This window comes from Drosophila rhopaloa, unplaced genomic scaffold, assembly GCF_018152115.1.
Source record: "Drosophila rhopaloa isolate 14029-0021.01 unplaced genomic scaffold, ASM1815211v1 contig_115, whole genome shotgun sequence".
Lineage (NCBI taxonomy): Eukaryota > Metazoa > Arthropoda > Insecta > Diptera > Drosophilidae > Drosophila > Drosophila rhopaloa.
In genome coordinates, this window is record NW_025334990.1 from 13,025,135 (window position 1) to 13,047,743 (window position 22,609).

Sequence of the window (22,609 nt, forward strand, 5' to 3'; positions counted from 1 at the left end):
ACAAGTCTTCCATTCATTAAGAAACTTGAGGCGTCTGCTGTTGTCTCCGCTGGACAGACATTCGGCTTCCGCTGTGTGCCACATTATTCTTCTCCCCACCCACAGAGTGTACAGGCAGACTTGCCTAAGGCGAACTCGCATTGTGCTAAAATATCGAGTTTAATGTTCATTCTATTCCGTTATATTTCTATGAGCTTAAATTTGAATTGTAGTCTTTAAAAGAGAGGAAGATCTTTTTAAGGCCAAGCAGCTACTTATTATTAAATTAAAATATCTTTATAAAATAATTCAAAATAATAAAAACACCATTCAATATAAAGCTTCTCAGATTTAAATATTTCGAGGCGTATATTAAGGATCCAACATTTTTCTGTTACGATTTCTTAAAACTTCTGAATAAGTTAATCTTAGTGATTACGTTTAAATTTGACCGTAACTTAACTATTAATTTTAAAGAAAATCTAGGAAACTATAAGTAAATTCACCAGGGACCAAAAATAATCTTATTTTGAGACTTATTTAAAGGATTCTTGAAAAGCACCCAATTTGACAAAGATATAAATCTCTATTTATTTATTTTACCCAAAAATTTTACTAATATTTTAAAAATAAAAAAGATAATTTTCTGTTCCTAAAATTCACCTTAATGTATTTCGACTGTACCCCGTTTTCGTCTTTGCATTTCAACATACATATATTAATTGATATTGTTTTCGTGTAGTCGACAAAAGGAGGGGCTCGGCGACAAAGACAGAGGCGGAGACAGAGTGCTCAAATAGCTGTGGGGGATCGTTATGTGAATTTCAATTTGCGAGTGCTAGTGTGGGCTTTCTTACGTTACTTGGGGTTACGTATGGCCGGTGTGCAGCTGCTGACGCGTTCCGAGCAACGTGACAAATCCGTTAAGGGGCGATGGTCTAAGCCAAGTTTTTTGTGACGCACATTTGGCTGGAAACTGTGCTAACCTGGGGTCAGAAGCTGCATCTGCCCCCGGCTGCAATGTCGGGTTTATTTCCATTGCTCCTCCTTTGCCCTTTACTGCGAACCTGATGCACTTGCAACGCTGCTGGAGTTGCGTAAAAAAATAATAAATAAAATGGCTGGCAGAAGCATACAAAATGCTGCCCTCGGCCATTCTGCTGTTATTCCAACCAGGAAAGTTTCCTTAAGTTTAAACTACAACATGTGGTTACTTTAGTGTTTCTTTTGTGACTCATTCGAGGGAAAGTCACAAAAGTGGAATCAAATCTGCAGATTCACTCAGCAATCAAACTCTGTGCGCTTTTATGCTTTTCTGAGAGGAAATAATTAAAAGCTGATAGGATTTTTATTGTTAAGAGCAATACAGGAAATTTAAGAACTATTGAGAATGGTAAAAGCTCTTAAAGAAACAACTTTCTTTTGCCATAAGTTTAGCTAATATTATTTAAAGTCCAGCTATTTCCGAGTTGGAATTTGATTTGTGCATTTATATGCATCGCACACAGCTACTTTTCAGCACCTAAACACAATGTAGATGGGCCATTTATCATTCGAAATAAATCCCAACTAATCGCCACACATCACGTTGCCTCTATAAGAATACCAATACCAATACCAATGCCAATACCACAACTTTTGGCTAACGATTCTTTTCATGAAATTTGCAAATCGTTTGGCCATTCAAAAGTTTGTACTCCTCTCTTTTGGTGCACAATTTTTTAAGCGTCTGACAATAACAAGTAAGGCAAAAATCGAAAAGTTCCGAGTGGTGAGGAGGGGGAGGAGGAGGGGCAGTAGGGAAAAACGTGGTGCGAGTGTGACAATTTTCTCATATGTGGGAAAATGAAAGAGAAAATTAAATTTGCAGGTCACGTAATTTGCTGGTGTATGTGTCAAGTTTGTTCTGCGTGCCACTGTGTGCGTTAGTTAATAAATATGCGCGCACGCGATGTAAAAATATGTAAATCCAGAGGCAAAACACATATGGCCACCGAATCGAGTCGATATTCGAGCTGGGTTCTATTTGCGTTCTGTTTCGCACTTTACAGTTATGACCCAGTATACATAGATATGTACTTTGGGTCCATAAGTAATTCCCTAGGGAATACTCCCAATCAATGGGGTAAATATATAAGGCAAAATATTGTTATCGCAAAAAAAAAATTTAAGGGGGCTCGGCCTGGTAAATAAAAACATATATCGATGCCTTAAATAAAGCTTTAAAGATTATTATATCATCAGAAATTATAATTTGGCCATGGAGTTTAAAGTATTAAATGCTTAACAAATATCAACTGATTTTATAACACGCTTATGAAAGTTAATTTAGCAATGACTAATTATTTAAATGAGTTATTTTAAGTTTTTTGTCCTATTGTAAATATGCTGTTTTCTATGGCTACCAAAATATTAAACAAACTTAAAGATTGATTTTAAAAATACCTAAATTTATGCAGGACCCTTTACTTTCGAGTAGCCCTAGAAGGCAGCTTTATGATTTCGGCCAGGAGATATGGAAATGGCTTACATTCCTGCCAAGCTTTCTTCCTTCGAGCACTTCTCCATCAATGTTTCCTTGCACTTTTTTCTGTGGCATACTTTTTGGGCTATTAATGTTAAAGTTTTTGTTGCTGTTTATGTTTTGTTGTTGCCAGCCGCCGTCCTATCTGGCGTTGCTTTTATCATTAACTTTATGCAAAAAGTTTTGGTCCTGGTCCTTTTTTTTTTGTGTGAGATGGTTTTTTGTTGATGCTGGCAGGCAGCATCATTTGCAAAACGACAAATAGTTTGGCTCACCGAACTGGCCATATGGCAGACAGGGCCATTGTTGAGATACCCGTTCCTTTGGCACACTTCCCTAATGTATCTATCCATCTCTCCTTGCAGTACAATTACCTCATGCAGTTTGATTATCTGCCCAAGTCGGACCTGGAAACGGGCGCCCTGCGCTCCGAGAAGCAGCTGGTAGATGCAATCCGGAGTCTCCAGGTAAGAGCCATCCCCATCACTCCATGGAATGCCATGCCATGCCAGCCATGCCATGCCATCCCAGCCACAGAACCCCCGCATCTATTATGCACAATTTCACAACTAACATTACCGTCTGCAGTCTTTTGGCAACATTCCAGTTACGGGCCAAATCGACTCGGCAACGGCCCGGCTAATAAAGCGACCTCGATGCGGCGTGGGCGACAAGCAGAACGCGTATAGTTTCTCACCAGATAATCTGGATCACGACGTCGGCGGCTTTAGAAGACGGGTGCGGCGCTACGCTCTGCAGGGATCGAAGTGGTCGAAAACGGATCTTACATGGAGGTGAGTTGGCTTATTCCATTTTAATAAAATCTAACACGGATTTGTAACCGATATTTATGGCTTTCTGTAAACAATTCTCTGCAGAAGGATGAAAAAAGGGTTCTTTTGTACATGATTTTATATTATTATGAATTATTATTATTCTAAGATCAAAAATTATTTAGGCCAGAAAAGATTAATCAAAAATTAAAAAAAATTATTATAAAAAGTTTAGTTACAAAATGATGACTATAAATCAGCAAGACTGGTTTTATTATTTGATTTTCATTTTTTGTACGATGTGTTAGATAAAACTTAAAGCGTTAATAGAGAATATATCTTTGTTAATTTTTTAAAAGCGTATTGAAGGCTTAAATTGTTGAAGTTTTCTTGTGAATTTCGCGAAACTAAATCGCTGTCTTGACTTTGGCGATGCCCTGCCAGTTTTGATGAGTTTTATGCAGTCCCGATTCTCCCTGCAAAACCTTGGCAACCCCCCATCGACTGGCTTTCCTTGCCCTCCTGCGGATGTTCATTTCAATTAAACTGCATGCAGTTCATTAATTTTGCAGCGTTCATTTAGATGCGAATTTATAATTTTAGAGAAGAAGCTGGATGGTGGAGGAGAGCTCCTGTTTCTGACAATCCTGTTCCTGCACCCTATTTTGCTCCGTTGTCCTGTGCATACGCGCTGTCAATTAATTCAAAACTCAAACGTTGCGTAGCTTGTTAATTTTTATTACGGCCATTGCACTCGCCCCCAGAATGGGATTGCATAATTTGATGCCAGAGAGCTTGTTTTTATTTTTATGTAAAACAATTCATTGCTTTCCGGGACCTTAGTTGGCTGTTGTTTCGTTCCCGGCTGTTGGCCAAGATGACCCGCTGGGCAGCAAAAACTTAAAAGCGGGTGGTGGATGGTCGGATGCTGGCCGCTTTCATTAAACACTTTGCGCCAAATTGAATTTTACGATGAGCCGAAACGAAGGCGCTCTGATTGCAGCTGTCACTTTTAGTGTTGTGTTTGATTTTTAATGCGCAGCTGCATAATTGCGCTTGAAATATTAAACGATGGGCAGAGGAGCAGATGGGCAGCAGAAGCAGCAGTGGCAGTAGCAGAGTCTATCTCATTAAGAAATTTTCCAATTAAATTTGCATAGCTTCGAGGAGCTGCTGGTCTTTCGCCAGCGAGTTGCATACATTCGGGCTGAGCTGGCAAAGTTGAAAGCTCATCGCCACATTGCACATACGCCGTGGTGGCCCTTTAAGCTGCCAGCTTCCCTGCGTTCGGTTCATTGGGGTTCATGCAGCGATAGCTATTTAATTATTTCTTGTGTCGTCTACCCTTAATTGGCCATTAAGTGGCAAGCGACCAAAAGGGGCAGAAACGGCAGGACAATATTGCGACTAAATTAAAGCATTACGCAGCTTCCAGGATCCCGGATCCCGTATTCCGGATCACAGCGGTGGTTGCTCGCATCAAATTGACTTTACATGAAATATACATATACCGATGAGGTTGGAAATAAGATTAGGGATGGGGGCCACCAATATGTATTGACCTGCTTTTGGCCAAGCTGCATGTGTTCTCCTTAATTGCAGCACAAAGCGAAAATGAGGAGACGAGATGAAAACCGGGTGGTGGTGGCTTTGGTGATTGTGTGTTGGCAAGTGTTTTTCCATTTCCGCTCAGCATGGAAATTGTGGGACGGAAGTCGTTCTTAGCAGTTTTGTACTCATTTTGTTTTCACCGCATTTTCGCGAAAACACACAATGACAACATCCTGCCACAAAGTTGTCGCCGTCCCAGAATTCCTTAAGATATTAACTGTTGGCTACACCGAAAAATATGAAAGAAATAGAGAATTTGTATCATTTACATTTGTATAAGACTAATATAAGTGCGGCATTTAAATACCCATTAAATACTCTTTGACATTGAAAGAAGAAAGAATTGATCGTATCTATTGTTTAATTGAAAATGTGTTTCATTTTTCACCATGTCTAACATTGATTGTTTAGTAACAATTAATTTATTTAGAAAAAAAATGTTAATAATAAGGAGACTAATTGTCTTTGTATATATTGATGTTATTTTTGCAGTGTAGCCACAAATCAAGTGCCAGTAGCAGCTTCAGCTTGAACGGAAGTGACCAAAAACTTGCACTTTGCGCAAATGTTTAAATTAAATTGGCAATTGTCCTGCAGGAGAATAGGGGGAGAATCCTTGTTTGGCAATGGCAATAGTCGTAATGTGGCATTTACTTGGCTGCAAATGAAGCTTTCACACTTTGCCCATTGTGAAGTGTTGACTGACTTTTCCTCTAACTTAAATCTGTCTTAATTAAGTCAGTTGATGCAGTCGGGCTTGTTTCCCAGAGTCAACTTGTCAAATGGCTATTGAATTGAGCAAAAAAATGCTTTTTCATTCATTCACTCTGTTTAAACTTCCATTTTTCATTTTCCATTTCTCTCTTAATGCATCGGCAAACAATTGTCCAAGCCAGGAAAAGTGTCAATAAAAGGAAAACTGGTGCTCGCACCTGTTGCTTTTCCCATTTACCTTTTGTTCTAGCTTAAAGTGCACTTCATCCGTCTTTTTTTTTTAGAAGAGCTGGGAAAATTGTTTGAAAAATTCTTAAAATTTTGCAAAGGGAATGTTGCCAAAGCAGCGGAGAATTTTTCGCCTAATTGAGGGTGTTTCATTTTGGCCAGTTTTCGCTTGTTTTCCAGTTTTCTCTCTATTAGCAGCAACAATGTGGTCAAGGGCTGTCCATTAATTGCCCCTTTTTGTGGCATTAATAAACCGCAGCGAATGTGCACTGCGCACTTGCTGGGCATTTGTTAGATTTTTAATAACATTAATAAAGTGCACGATGAAGTCAAAGGAGCGAATCGTAGTGAGAGTCCTTAACACGCACATTCTTGCGTTTGCGTTTATGCTTATTAGCGTGCATGCGGGCCATTAATACGTTGCACTGAGAGAAAAATGTGGGGACGAGCACGTGGGCCAACCTCTTAGCTGCCGCAACATAAAGCGGCGACGTGGACGGATGCCTTGTGGCAAACGTCATAAAAAGTATGTGCCACTCGGTAAAATTTCGAGGAGACAAGGACCTTCCCAAAAGCGCCATTCTGTTGTCCATGTTGCAATGATAAAAAGTAATTTTATGACGGCCACTTCCACGCCCACAAAAGAAAAGGACCGGATCCTTGGCCAAAGATGCAGCTCCACCTCGAGTTGCACTCATTGGTTGTGGGGCATTGTGTCCTTGGCCCGTTTGGTGTCTTTCCTCCTGATGGCAAAGCTTTTAACCAACGGATGTAACCGGAAACTCGCCGGCAAACTCCAGATCAAGTTTGGATCAAAGCTTAAAGGGAGGCATTTTCTTAGGGATATAGTTGCATTTTTCCTCTTTAAATCTTGGATTTAAAAATGTTTCCTAACTTTGCTTTGATTCTATCTGCAACCATTAATTAAATCCGAAACCCAGTTATTAGCCAAAAAGCAAGCTTTAAATGTCATTTTGCAACAGCTGTGACAGACAAAAGTCATCAAGAGAAATTTAGAAACGGGGGTGATGTTTTGGAGAACGGTTTGGCTAAATCAATTTTGGATGAATGCAAAACCATAACCAAATTGTGGTCAACTGACCCTGGCACCCAAAGATATCAACTTACCCCGTTGACTTTTCTCCTACAGCACCACTACTTTGCCCCATTTATTCCTCTTATATATTCCTTTATTTATAACATATTTTTTTACGATTCTTAATTTGCATAAAATAATTTGCTGATCAACGCCAGCGAGCGTTTTTCTCATCATAATTTATACGCCAGGCGGAGTAAATCACACGCACCAGGCTGAAACAGATGGCAGTAGTGAGAGTGAAAGGGAAGGATATAAAGAGGGGAGCGAGAGGGGGGCATTTAATGCCGCAAACAGAACATGGCAATAGTTTTATGCTGCTTCAGCTTCTGTTCTGATGTTGCTGTTGCTGTTTATTTTGCAGCAGTCATTTGCAGAGTTGCCTTTACTGCACTTTGTCCTTTCATACTTCTCGTCCTCGTCCATGTCCGCCCCCTCCTCCTCCTACTCGTCCTCCATCTCCCGAACTCCTCCTCTGATATTCCTCAGTCCTCCATCCGTCCACTGTGCATTTTTTCGGGGGGCGGCCTGGGCTAATGGGCGTCCATTGGCCATAGTTTTCTGACTTTTCGTATGCTGTCAAGTGCTCGGCACTCGAAATTATTATCTGCCATTAATCATGGCCATAATGTTTGCCAGCTATAAAACGAAGCAAGTGCAGCCAGAACAGAATTGCAACAGCGAACCGTACTGTACCCAGTAACTGCTGGCAGTAAGCAACTGGCAGAGGGCAGCTTTAAGGAACTGCCCCAATGGAATCTTATAAGTAGGAACTGAGCTATTTGGGTAACAATATTTTGGCTAATGGGAGGAGTCTTCACCAGGTTAACTGACAGGTAGGAGGTGGTAATTTCCTAAGCTAAAAGAGATAGATTTAGAATTTCCCTTAGGGTATTCATATATAATTAACATAGAAAGTATTCTTTTTAATTAGTATTCAGCACCAAGCCCTCAACATTTTCACTTTAGTTTAAAATTCTCTACCTAGGGGAACTAGATACCAAAAATCGAAATATAAAAATAAATATTTATAACAAGTAAATTAGAGTTTATAGTCTTAGGACATTTTCATAGCTCCTATAACCCTTTGATCTGCCCTCCATAGGGTCAGTAATAATTTTGTGCATTGCTTTATTACTGTGACAATTATTTTAACTGCTGGAGATTTTTATTATGATATTTTTTCATAGAATTCCGTATCTGTGTGTTTTTAAGTCATTTGCCACTTGTCTGGGCGGTTTTTATGAGCCAAAAGGGTGAATAAAAAAAACAGCGAGCCCAGAGAAACAAAAGTGCCGCGTACAGTAGGGAGCAAAATGGAGCTCCTTGAGGTAAAGCTAGCTAGTATTGTAAACTAAGCTCGTGCATAAATAAAATCCTCAATTTGGGTTCATATTAAAATAGACATTTTGTGCTGAGCTCAGACGGAGCTCAAGGAAACTGTGTCAACATCTGTCTGTGTGCGGGCAGTGTCTGTGAAAGGATTGCACTTACACACACCCGAAGCCCCGTGATATGCCAAATTTATGATGTGGCATATTTTCTTATGCTGGCGCTGGGCCTTTGAATTTTGCATGAACTTTGATAGCATATAGGTTGGTGTTTCCTCCGACATACCCATACCCATACCCACAAACTCACATACGCAAAACACACAGAAATGTACGTGCAGTATATCCTTTGTCTTAGCGAATACTCCTTGAGTCGGCAATCCGATACCGCACAAGGTGTAGCATTTCAAAATTTAATAACCAAGTGGGCTGCAGAAATTGCCACCGCACAAATGCCTATAAGTCCCTCGCTTCCTGTTCGAGTTGAGCTGCGGGCGAACCGAATTCGAGCCATCGAGTCCGGAGGATTGGGCATGGGCTTCTGAGGGACGGAACCCATTGAAAACCCATTTGCCAACCGCCCGCTGACACAGCCGCAACAACAGCAGCTGGTGGAGGGGGTTAACAGGACTGGAAGGGGGAGGGGAAGCGGATGGACGAGCGGTCCGCTTTTTGTACGTGTCAATTCCGGGGGCAAAGGACTGGTATATGCACACACAAAAATATCAAAAAACACTGTCCACGTTTTAGTTCCCTTGAACCACATTTCCTTTTAATAATATTGAGATGCAAGCAATATTTTCTTAAAATTATTTAATTGTTTTCCAATTAATTGTCCCTTAAGTATTAAAACAATTATTAATTAAGACCTACAAACAAATGTGTATTTATTAAATTTTCTTTAATCCAAATTGACTTAAAGTTTTCCCAATTTTTTTTAAACTTTATTTTGTTCAAAATCACATCTATTTATATATTTTTCGATATTATTTTTTTTAATCCTTATTATGGTTACATAGTTGTTTATTCCTGATCTAAATGAATTATCAAAATGATTGTTCATTTTCCTTAGTGTAATGGGCAGGGACTTTGTTTTTCCGCTGGATTCTAGTCAGTCAGGCTGGGCATTCGGTTTTTGTGCCACATCAGTCACTGTGCCGCAGAAACATCAGGAGCAGCACAAACTCACATTCGCCGTTGCAGAACGTCCTTTTTGGGCAACTTAACACTCGCAGGATGTCGCTTAGCCACCCAGTCGCCCAAAGCCACCCACTTTTGCTGCCCAGACTTTGCCCCTGATGGAGACCGTTAGTGCATCAGTTTTGTGTGCTAATTTAGCGTCTAATTTTCCATGGACAGCAAATGAGCAGCTTCAACTGACGGTTTTCAGCTGCCTTTGTTGCTCTGTTGTGTCAAAACCATCAAAACGAGATGACGCTGCAATTGGACCTACGAAAGCGATTGCATTTTGTCACTTTTGTGATTCGACACCGAAATTTTTCTGGCAAAACTTCATTAAAAGTGGAGGGAATGTTGAGTGGGCTATCAGCACGATGTTTTCATAACAATGCAAGACAAAATTCCAGCTGGTTCTTTGAACATTGTTTGGATAAAAATACTTTGAATATATAAAGGAAACCATTTAAGAAAATAAAAAATATTTAAATAAAAAAATTACTTTTAACGATAGCAGAGCAAGGTTTCGATCCTCGGACCTCTGGGTTATGGGCCCAGCACGCTTCCACTGCGCCACTCTGCTCATGTGAAAACTCCTGGAAAAACGACTTAATTTAAGGGTGACAAACAGATAATTTGCAAATAAAGGGATGGTGAAATCAAACCAACAAATTATGAAAACTATAGGTACCAATTAAACTTAATAGTGTGATAAGCGATATCGAAACTGGATCATATAAAATCAGATTAGATAATAACAAACCAAAGCTATATTTTGTGGTGTTACTTTAATCAACAACGATTAAAGGTGATGAAATTGTTTAAGAACGGGTTCTACAACTAACAGATTTGGTAACAACTTAAAAATTGAAATAACTACCTGAAAAATCCGCATTACCAATTCATTTAAAATGCACCTGAATATAGCCATAAATTCACAGTGACACATTATATTGCCATTAATTCTGGTCCACAAGCAATTGGAACCATGACGCAAAAGCCAATGACGCTGACCGGGTATACAAACACACTATATATCTGATATATATGCCTGCGTATGATCCTGCTGTATTATTATACATATCTATGGAGCATTGGCATCCGCGTAATTATGTTTGCTTCCGTGGCCGACGTCGCCAGGAGCAGCGGCAACCACAAGGATTCGGATGGCCAGGATGCGGGGTCGGGGTCGAGGGTTGGGCATCGGAGACGGAGCCAACAATGTGTGGCTTGAAATTTGACACTTTCACAGTTGGTCAGTTGATTTGCTCGCCCCCGAACCACACCCCCTCGTCCCTACGCCCCTGTTCCTGCAGGCTGTCTGCATTTTGTTAGATTAATGTCCTGTTCAATCATCAATGGTTCAGCGTACAGCGCTGTCTTTGTTTGTATAGCACTTGTTTATCGCTGTCCTGGATGAGCGGAGTCGGGTAGGGCAGGAATAAATGTACACTAAACTTATTGATATTTCGTACTAAAAAAGTCAATTATTTTAAAGCCTTAAAAAACCATTTAAGAATTGAAGGCGGATACTTAATATTATTTGGGATGTTGTGGTCTATAAATTAGTATATAAGTCAGAATGTTTTATAAATCTGGAACATAAATAATTTAATTATATCGAAACATGAGAGATATTTTTAGACAAAAACATACGATGTTTAATTTTTCTCAGTGCTGAACTGGACAGCGATAGCGGTCATTGTTGGTATGACTGTGTGTGTAAGCGTTGGATGTTTGTGTTGGGTTTCATACTTCGGTTGTTGCCTGTGCTTTTTGGTTTCCTTTTCTGTCGCTTCTTTTCCTTTCGTTTCCCGTTCATTTGCTCCTTTTCTCATCTCTCTTTTCCCTGTTTCTTGTGCTCCCTCTATTTATTGTTGTGGCCTGTGCATTCATCCTTTGCTTTGTTCTTTCGTTTACTTTTAATTCATTTAGGTCTCGTTTTGATTGATGACCACTTTAATTGCGGATATTAAATGACAAGCGCCAGAATCAAATCGAACCGAAAACGCAAAAAAAAAACGGAGCTCTCTAATTTTCTGGTGTCTCCCCCGACTAGAATTTCTCCATTTGATTGTGGGATGATTTGCAGTAAACATGGGATTTGAGGCTTTTCGCATTGAGTTAATCAAAAAGGGGAAATATAACAAGCAGCAATTTTCCCAGGCAAAGTTTTTCAAGTAGAAAAGTAATAAATAAAAAATGTAAGATATGTTTACACGATAATAAGTTTTAATTGTAAAATAAAATGGGATTAAAAGTTTACAAAGTGAAATCGTTTAAGGACGTTTTGTTTTACAGCGTGTAGGAGAATAAAGCTTACACAGGATTGATGATCGTAAATGTATATTTTTTAAACAAAATTTTTCTTTTGTAATGAAAGTTAAATTTCCACAACATAACTTGATGACTTTGAACTATTCAGATATTTTTTTTGGAGTGAAGTGATAAAGGTACATTTTCTTCCTATAAAAAGACCATTAAAAAACTACCCCCTTATTGTCAGTTTCATTCAATTTTTCCGTGTCAGTTTCCGCCCACTCTGTAAGACATTCCCGTGAACTCTGCACTACGCATAAACCCAGGGACCTTTTGATTAAAGGTCTCTTGTCCACACAATTTTACGCCTTTGATGTGGGCGCGATATAATGCTGTTGATACAGTCAAATGGAGGGAAGGACGCCAAAGAAAGTGGGGCTGTGCAATCGCAACTGGGTTATACTCTCTGTAACTACATAATAATTCTAATGAAAAATGTCAGGAGGCAAATTTGATTACTTGCTTTGATTGTCAATTAAAGCCCAACAACAATTTGCTGTGCGGTGAAATCTCGTTACGTTTATATGGTCGCCAAGTCGCCCGGCAGACAATCTATATACTTTGTGCACATACATATATTTATGCCACTATGTGTCAGAGTTGATGATGAGCGAATCCTAATTAATTTAGCAATACATATGTATGTATGTTCGGGGGGAGCCTTGCATTAAGTGACACAGCAACGAGTCACAATTCGCCTGCTCATTAGCCGCATTAATTGATAAATTGATATTGGCTTTGGGGCGAAAGTGGGTGGGTTTTTTGAGGAATACGAACTCCTGAACTCCCGGTTATGCTGCACTGGTCATCTGGCCGCAAAGTTTCCACTCCAAGCTTGAGTTTTTCGGGCAAATCGGAAAGAACAACATCAATTCCGGGCATCCTTTTTCGGTTCGTCTGTTTGTCTGGCTGTCAAATCGAACTTTGATTTGATTCGATATAGCAACTGACCGGTGTCCAAACTTTTATTCAAACTGACAAGTTTCCTGGCCGGACCGCACCAACAACAATCAGTTAATGCAGGCGGTACGCTTACTAGTTTTTCTTTTTGGCTCTTTTCTGAGCCCTAGTTGATTAATAGATGGGAGTTTTAGTGTCACAACTGTCTTGATTAATGTTTGGTCCAGCGGAATTTGTTTGTTTGTTGGGACCGGGCAAATGAGTGAGGGAGGCCAATTGTTAATTGTGGTTAAGCGCTTTTAATTTTCACATGTGAGCCGCCGAGCCGAAGGAACACGAACTGAGCCGAAGTTTAACGATGTCGGCCGGTAGAAGTCGTTTGAAAACCCGACAAGCAATTAAGGATGCGCCTGCGCAGCAATCTCTTATACTCATGCGAAAGCTCTGCGAAAAAAAGCTCCGAGATCGAGCTGAGCTTGGTGACACTTTTCATTGAAATACGGCGGCACACTTGGCACGGAGCTCAGTTGCTGCCAAGTGGTCAGTGTGAGTGGTGCTCCCAGGGAAGGAGTTAGCACCAGGAAAGTGAAGAGCCTCAGCCGGAGAAGGAGCCCCAAGCCAGAGCACCAAGATCAGCTGGAAACGGGAAAGGAAGTGAGCCACTCTAGACATGAATCATGAATCAGCGGCGCATTCAACGTCAACACGTAATCCCCGCAAGGACTCGTCGTCGTCGTCGTCGTTGTCGTCATCCTCGTCGTCGTCGAAGTGGAGGCATCACAATAATGCCCCCGATTAAAGAACAAAAAGCCAGGCTGAAGTGCTGCAAGTCATTTGTGTGCTCATTGTGCAAACAGATCCCGGGTCCTTGTTCCTGGTTCCTGCGCCGGAAACGCTTTAAGAGCCCCGGCAGCCGAGGGCTTAGTGCAGGCACATAATGTCTGCTAATATTTGAAGAGTGCGTCGCATTAATTGACATGAAAGAAAGTCACGAAAAAGAAAAGGACGACCAAGTGGTGCAGCCGGCAGAAAAGGATGTGCTCCTCCTAATGAGTGCACGACAAAGAGGAGCCTTCTTGACGGGTAAGTGCCTCTGGCTAAGACGGCTTTAGCCCCCCCCAACTCCTTCTCCTCCGAGAGCTGTGATTTTACCCAGTGATTTATGTGCCAATAAATGCAGGCGGCCACAAGACATTAATATTAGATTGCACTCTCTGCCGGGTCATATATTCTGGTCGAAATTAGCCTCGATACCCTCGGTAGTCTCCGATTCCCACCGATTCCTCCTGGGCTCCATGTTAATTAAGTGCCGTACGAATCTCTTCATAAATTACACAATTTTCACCCGCTTTTCCGGCTACGGCCATTAGCCTTATTGGCATATGCCAGCAATCAATTTGAAATTATACACCACAATTTCTCATCGGCATCGTTGTTGTATTTGTCGTTGTTTTTGCAGCTGTCATCCTGCCAATTAGGAATATACATTTATATATATATAGCACTAAAATGCAAATAGGTTTGCTGATTTTTTTGTCCCCACTTTGTCTGTCTGCAATCAACCATCAATTGTCAAACATTTTCTAGTTGATTACTAGTTTTATTTTAGTGTCCCATTTCTAACGATTTTCATTCTTTGTTTGCTGTTTTTAATTTGGCGCAATTGAGTTTTTCGCTGATACTATATTAATTGAATGTGTGTTGAAATTAATGTTATTGATTTGCACGCGGGTTTTTCATTCGCCTGATTTGCATTCATAATATTCTATTTATATTTAATACAACTAAATGATTTTTGTCAAAGCGATTGCTAAAAGGTAAGATAATTTAATTAAAATGTCGCTCTGAAATTGAATTTTTTTAACTATTTATTTGAAATATCCTAATGGGAATTACTAAATACAACACTTTAAATAATTAACCAAAAAAATTGAATTACTATTTTTATGTTCTAAAAACTATTTTTCTTTACTAAAAAGTGATAGGAAATAGTGTAAAAAAATAATACATTTATTATATATAATATATATATTTTAAAGGTCTAACTAACTTCTTTAACAATAATTAAAAAATGAATGTGTAGCAATAAATTTAAATTTGGCATACTTGTAATTATCAACAGGTTCCACAAAAAGCCAAAGGGAAATGAAAAAGAATAAAATCCTTGAAATATGCCAAATTAGCCCACCAATAGCTCCCTTACAAACTTTCCTTTTAACTCCCCCGCTCTTTTAAATCTCCGGCTTTGTTTATAACAACTCGCCACAAACAAAACCAAAAGATTTTAAGCCAAAAAGTCAACCCTCCTCTGCCTTTTTGCCTGTTCGCCCCGAGACTTAGCATCTTTTGTAGATTTGCGTGGAAGACAAAGACTGGCTAAAATTTCAATTAAACAAAAATGAAGTGAAAATCGTTTGTCGCTGGCACAAAATGTTCCATATTATATATAAATGGAATTAGTTTTAATTAAGTCCCTGGCTAGGTTAGGCGCAGCCACAAAGAAAATTCCCTTCCTCGCCAGAAAAATGTTAACAGACTCAAATTACCAACTCACAGCCCGAAAAGCCCTCCCTTCACAAAAAAACAAAAAAAATAAAATAAGAAGACTCAACCAAATTAAGCAACAGCAACAAAATGAAACCAAAATGTAGCCGCTGAAGGAAGTGATTAAAATTTTACCTAGCCCCAAAGTCCGAAACTCGGACCAGACCCAAAAATGAGGACCAAGGAATATCGCTGGCCTTTTGCTTTTACCTTTTCCTGCTGTATATTTTTTTGTAATAAGTATTAATTAATGCAAAAATGAAGACGAAACGTAAGTAGGGCTTCTGCTTTTGCTTCTGCTGATTTTGCTGCCTTCGCTTCTTGTTTTACAAAAGAGCAGCCGCTTTGCAGTTGTTTCCCCTCTTTTTAGTTGTTTTTATTTTTTGTTGAAATTTGAGCCACGCCGTCCAAGCAAAGTGACGCAAATTAAGAGAACCCCTGGTCAGGAGCAAGTCAAGCAGAAGCAACTTAATGAAAACGAAATTGACACCTACCTACCTGGGGATGGGATGTCTGTCCAGTTCCTCCGGCTACTCCTCCTCGTCCTGGTTCTCCCTTCCTGACCGCAACGTAAAGTTATCCACACGTCTGGAGTTACTCTGTATATGTTATATGAAAAGGGCGGTTTTCTTTTTTTTTTTCGGGGGGAAAGGACATGTCAATAGTTGCCCGCTTCGCACTTCCGGTGACATTCTGCTGCCCATCATCGCACCACGCCACATACATCCACATCCTGGTGTCCTGTCCTTATGTCCTCATGTCCTCTCCTGTCCTGTATGCTCATAAATCTTCCGCTCGCATATTTCTGGGTGTGTATGCTTTTATCTGGCTTTCACGCTTCCGGGCGCTTCTCCAGGACCTCCGAATCCTCAATCCCGGAACCCAGAGCCAATACGAAAACCGAAAAACCGAATTGTGTCTCCAGTTATTTGAGTTTCGTTGTTTAGCTCATAAATCTGCTTATCTGGGGAGTTGGATCCACACCCACCAACCCCCATCCCACAAACCCCATGGAAAAGGGCTAAAAGTTCTTTCAGTTTCTGTTTCAGTTTTTGTTTTTCCCCAGCTTTCCCAGCAGCTGCGTGGCATTAAAGGCTAAGGGCTTTTGCAACTTGACCCTGTTGCAGTCATGCATAAATTTCTTAGATTCTTAGCCATTGACAAGCCACACACCCACACACACTCAAAGAAATATAAATTAAAATATGTTTCCAGTATTGAGCCCGAAAGTTATAAATATTTTTGGGGGAATTAATTAAGCCCCACAAATGAAAAGACCAGGACCGAAATATGCTCAAAATGAAATTAGAGCCGAAAAATGATAAAAACGTAATGAAATGAAATGCGGCCTAAATGTTTTCAGACATTTTGGGATTGTCGCAGGCGGGCGAAAAACAATGAAGGGGCAATAAATTGGCAGGAAGCTGGAGAGGAGAGTGGCCAAGGGAAATTGAAATATGTTCGGCCTACAAATGGGTTGGAAGGATGCTGTGTGAACTGGAGTGTAAAGTACACAGGGTCCTAATGAAAGATTATGGACCGGGGAAGTGCTGTAAAGATTATGGCTGCAGGTTCGAGATGATCCATTGTTATCGACAGAGAACAAGTTTGGGGAAAACACAAATTGCCAGAGTGATTTATAGTGAGGGGGAAAATAAAAGGAACTCTAGGAAAAGGTTGGCCAAGTAATGTAGCGTTAATTGTGAAAGGAAATGGAAACGAAATATAACCCAATAATTATCCTAAGACGTTACTACTTTTATAAAGAGATTATCCTTTGTTTAATTGAATTTATCTGTGGTTTTTTTTCCCAATTAAAAACTAATCCCATCAACAAGCTGGGCTTATGAAAATCCACAACAAACTGTCAGAATATTTGATTTAATTTATTAAGCACTCAAACCTTTAATCTTCGGTTTCTGGGCAATTTAATTTAAATTTTGATGTGCGGTCAAAAATGCCTGCCTGGTCAGATGCGACAATTCCTTTCGGTTATTTCTATTTTTATGTTGTGCACGTATATTTTTTCCTTGGCTGAGCAGCAGGATGCGGACAGGATGCGGACAGGGCGCACTGCAGGACACTTTCGGCTTTTGGCTGCAGTCTGCATACGTCATCGAACTGTTGACCGAGTTGGCGGCGGGCCAACATGTTGCCTGTTGCCTGTCAGCACAATTTCCAGATAGGCACGGACTCTGGTCTCTGGTCTCTGTTCTCTGGACTCGGGTCTCTAGACTCCAGATGCAGGACCAGGACCAGGAAAGCCAAGCCAGGACACGCAGCTAGGACACACTGTTTTATGCATGGCAGGCACTAAGGCGCAAAGTGTTGATAGAGCACACCCATACCAAAACCCATACCCATGCCCATACCCACACCCAAACCCATACTCACCCTCCTCGACAGCGATTCTGACACAGACAAATGCAGATTTCTGCTGAGGCTGCAGGGGGCTCCGGTGGCAGGACTCGAAGGATCCTGCAGCTGGCCCCGTCATAAAAAGGAAAACTGAGCCGAGCCAGAGCCAACTGCAGTGGCCACAGTGGGTGCACAGCGAAAAGTGGCCTACAAAAGTCAAGAAAATAGTTGACATTTCAAAATTATAATTAAATGGAATATTTTATGTGCGATATTCATTCTCAATTAGGTCACAAGTTGACTTAAGACTAGATTCAATTATTTTTGCATTTATTAACCAAACAAATAAGTTCATTACTTTGCTTCTAATCTTTTGGTTAAATCAAAATATACAAAACAACAGAAATCAAAAATTTTGACATATGGTTTCAAATTATAATTCAAAACCATCTTTTCAATGTTTTGTTAGTTAAGTGTAGTATCATTCATCGCACATGCTCTTGATTTTACAAGACATTTTTCTGAATGTGAACGGTCACTGGGTAACCGCAAAAAATGAGGGGAGTCCGGCTGGCTATTTCCACCTGACCACCTGATCCCACCTGGATTCCATGGCTGGTGCTCTGCCGCCGATGATGCTGGCTCGCTGGCATCCATCAAACGCCGCCATATTGAATCAACGCAAAATAATTGCTTTTTAAATGGGTTTTTATACCGGCACCGGGTGAGAGAACAGTGGCTGGATACAGGACATGGTGGCAGGCTCATAAATTCAAGGCATCACCGCCTTATAGCATCGCCACACAACTGCCCCTGGGGTGAAGTTTTTGCTCTTCTCAACTCGACTCGAATCGAGACTCGCTGTTCTCCTTGAATTCCCGCCGATTTGTGAGCTTTAATTTTCAGATTTATGCCCATGGCAGCAAGGACACTTTTAATGAGATTTCGCTTGGATAGTCCGAGAAGTACGAGGATGAGGAGGAGTAAATGGAGTCCGAGGCGTTGACAGACACAGATTATGAGAGATATGCCAAAAAGTCAGTGCGGTTAAGCAGCTGCTTCTAGTGGAATGGAATGGAATGGAAATGGCTGATGAGTTCGGGCCAAGAAGGGGGAAGCTATGTAAGCCAACTTAAGTTTTCCATCGGATGATGAAAGTATACATAATTTGCTCCATCCTCCATTCAAAAGTTTCCCTTGTTTTCAGTAAATTTGCGTTAAGCGAAGTGCTGAGAATTTTCTACCCATCGCTATCTTTTTCTCGTCGGGGCAATGACAACATAATTAGCTCATTTATCAACTTCTTTTTTTGTTGGTTAAGTTAAATAAATCAAAAGGGGGGAACATTTATATAAAAAGGAATTTTCAACTATTTTGATTTAGGGCTGTTTCTAGGTGTTTTTGGTTCATAACGAAAATGTAATTAAAAATATTGGGAAAAGACATTTATGGAATGGTTTTAAGATGTGTTTGATTATTTAAGGTTTTTGGAAATGATAAAGTAAAAGAAATTTAATTTATTTCTTAAAAATTGTAAATCGAAATTGAAATTTCCCAATAGTTAGAAATAAAAATATAGGCAGTCCCGAAAACAAATTGAAACCTTTGGCGAGCCATGACAGCAATCAAATACAATTTGCATCACGACCAAGGGGAAATCAAGAGCGACAGGGAGGTGTAGATAGTAAGAGCGAGAGGGGGCGACAAGCGAGTCATCGAGGTTGTTTATGCACGAACTTAATTGAGTTCAACTGAAAGTGTCAAGTCATGTGGCCGAACTTCAATGCGAGATTCCTACGCAAATCGAGGGCTAAACTATGGTATTTGTATTCCATGTACTATTAGTATTTATGGTCAGCCAAAGAGCTCATATCACTACCCGATAATTGCACACATCGGCAGAATAAAAGATAATGTCTGGCTATTAAAGAAGGGGCGGAGTTGGCAAAAACGCAGCGTTTTAGCATTTCCGTTTTGGCACCGGAAACGGAAGTGTAACTGCCGCAAAGGCGCATGTACTATACAGGCTCTTTGTCCTTCGCTCCTTCGCTTGCACTCTCCTGCTTTTAAGCCAAGGCGTAGCCGGTTGCATTTATAATTAACATAATGATGGCATTTTGCTAAACACCGTTTTCCGCATGTAACACACACGGCCAAAGAGATAGGTTGAGTGGCAGGGGGCTGGGAAGGGGAGGGGAGGGGTGGCACTCAACAACGGCTGCATAGTTGACATGAAATGCCAACTTAATGTCAGAAAGTTAACATGCCACTTGAAATTAACAAGCCGCGCAGAGTCCTTCTCCTTTCCATTCTCCATTCTCCACCTGCAAACTGGCAAACCTCACCTCATCAACGGAATCCTTTCTGCATTGTTTTGCGCAGGCATACATATACATATACTATATATATACTCGCAAACACTCGTCCTTATATGTGTCCTGCTGAAGTGCCTGGCCCGACTTGACACAGGCGACTGGCGTGTCAGGTGAGGCGCATTAAAAATGTAGAATTTCATCTTTTAGTCAGCAATTGTAGCGTTTTTTGTCGAGTGTTTTCGGACCTGTCTAAGTTCCAGGTCCTCGAGTGCGGCCTGGCTTTTGTGTTTCGCAAACTGTCGAGCTATTTAAAACCACATGCGAAAGGCCGTATCCTTTTAGCCAGCAGGCTCAATAATTAATTTATACGCAACGAGTTTTGTTTTTACATAACCAATGAGACCGGCTAATTCGACTAAGCTAATGTTGTGTAACAAAGGATATTTTACACAATGAACTTGGCTGGTTGCCCAAGAGAATCGCGCGGTTCATTTGCCAATCCAAAAATTGATTGGCTGCGAAAAATGCAAAACCACTTTACTAACCAATAATTCAGTTTATGCCACTTATAGAGATGATTTTTCTGATATTTGTGGTATTTGCCATATAATCTGTCAAACGTGTTGCCGCTTTAGGTGTTTGTTTCTGCTCCTGAAAAATACACAAAATTCCTGGCATACTCACAGAATGTCAAATATGTATTAATTAAAATGGCCAGCATGAAATTCCTTCATCGAGCACACAGGTTTTTTTTTTTGTTTGCAGCAAGAGAAACGAGAACTCACTTTAAAATACATTTAATTTAATATTCAAAATTCAGGCGTGTTAAAAACAACAATAGCTGGGGGGAAGATATTTTAGGGTCCAAATTGGTCGTTAGCACATTGGCGGGGGAGGGGGCTTTGGTGTGGGTGGAAAAGGTCGCTGTAAATTACACGTGACATGCTAAATGGTTGGGGGATGAGGATGAGGATGAGGAAGGAAGATGTTCCTGGGTTGACAGCGGCACAAGTCCCTCCCGGTTGCGTGCCAAAATGATCATAAAATTAGCGCACAAAAGTAAAACATATGAGACGCGATTTGAATTTGACGCCATTACCTTCATTTGGGAACAGCCAATTGGACTGTGAGAAAAAAGCTTGCATTTCAAAATATAATTTAAATAAGAAATAAATAAGAAATAACCATAAAGTCTTACTACTAATTTTATTGGAATTATAAATATTTTAGAGCTTATTGTACCATAAATAAATTTAAATTCAATTGAAACATAATATGCACATTTTGTAAAACTTTTCCAAAAGTATTCGATGGTTTTTATGTGTTATACCACCTTAAAGATGTAACATCTATTTGTTTCAATATAATATATTTTATACCCAAGATCATTAGAGAGAAAAGATTTTATAAATTTAAAATGTATTCTATTCCCAAATCCAAATTTTTGCGCTGTGCACCATCAGTGGTTAAAAAATCCAGACTTCGGGGCGGGGGCGGGAGTCACGCATAATGACGCACCAGGCGCCAAAGTCATTTGCATATGCCAACCCAACCAAAAAACGGCGAATGAGAGGGCACATCGCCAGGATGCGGGGGTGGTGTATATTTTTATTGGCAGATGCCTACGGCCGGAGACTGTGTCTGCCTGTCTGGCATACTAAGTGAGCTTTTACCGCCCCACCCTCCTCCTCCTCCTCCTCCTCCTGCTCCAAAAAGCGGGTCGAAACCCCCTCCCCCCGATAATAATCGTACATTATAATGTGTTTGCTCACTGATAGCGTTAATTATGCAGGGGCCGCAGCGCTAATTATGATTTGTAAGCTTTGAAAATGCTGCCTACTTGCAGGCGCCGCGTTTTTAATGAACCTATATCGTACGTGTTCGCCGGCCAATCAATGGGCCATTGTTGGATTCGAATTTCAAACTGAAAATGTGCGCAATCTACAATCGTCGGAAGGGAAGAAGGATGGTTAAAATGCCACTTGAGGCGGACAAAAGGATGCTGCAGCAGCAGTAGCAGTAGCAGTAGCAGAATGTATCTGGCGGATACGGCAGTCCCGCAATTATGTTACAAAACGTTGCAATTAAGCAAACTGTAACAAAGGCATGACCGAGCGTTGTAACTAAATATGAAATGGGGGAAAGGAGCAGAAACAGGAGCAGTAGAGTTGGAAAAATCGGGGAAACAAAAAACTTCCGCTGTCAACGCTGTTTCACAGGGATTCCCCCCTGTATCTCCCGTACTTTCAACTCAAGTGCACTCTAAGCTCGACAACTTGAGTAGGAATTCGTACAGCATTGTGTGTGTGGAAACGTGTTCAATTGATATTTCTGAACGCGCAAAGAAAAAGTTATAAATAGCAAGAGGAAGCAGCAGCAACTTGAGCCAAAACTGCAATATTGCTTTTCTTTCGCTCCTCCAAAGAGCCAGACTAGTCTAAAAATACAAACGAGATATGGTAAGAGTGCGGCGGGGCAATGAGAGGGGAAGGGGAAGGGGTCACTTGAGGCCACCTCTGGACTTAAAAAGCTAGTCGGAGCGAAGCTACTTTGCCTCAAGTCTTGGCTTGGCTAAGAAAGCCAAACAAGTGGCTGCCCCATATTGATTGCTGAGCCAACGCTCCAGGCCGCACTCGAGTTGACATTCCCCAACTCCCACTCACTTTTTGCACTTTCGTTTATAAGCCACACTCTCAACCAACACCAAATGAGCCCCGAAAAACCTGTGCACTCGAACAAAA

At 40.6% G+C, this 22,609-nt stretch overlaps 1 protein-coding gene and 1 non-coding gene across 3 annotated transcripts in view; one reads left to right on the forward strand and one right to left on the reverse strand.

Annotated features, from left to right (window-relative positions):
* Positions 1-22,609, forward strand: part of LOC108040838 (matrix metalloproteinase-2) — a 79,109-nt gene that overhangs the window by 16,048 nt on the left and 40,452 nt on the right. The window contains exons 2-3 of one of the 2 annotated variants that reach the window (XM_017118468.2): positions 2,869-2,970; positions 3,092-3,297. In XM_017118468.2, the coding sequence (XP_016973957.1) occupies positions 2,869-2,970; positions 3,092-3,297 (308 nt within the window). Of the gene's footprint in view, positions 1-2,868; positions 2,971-3,091; positions 3,298-13,197; positions 13,735-22,609 lie in introns of those variants that run through there. The other variant, XM_044461862.1, reaches the window with a different exon arrangement.
* Positions 9,944-10,015, reverse strand: Trnam-cau. The gene has a single exon. It is a non-coding gene; the product is annotated as a tRNA-Met (tRNA).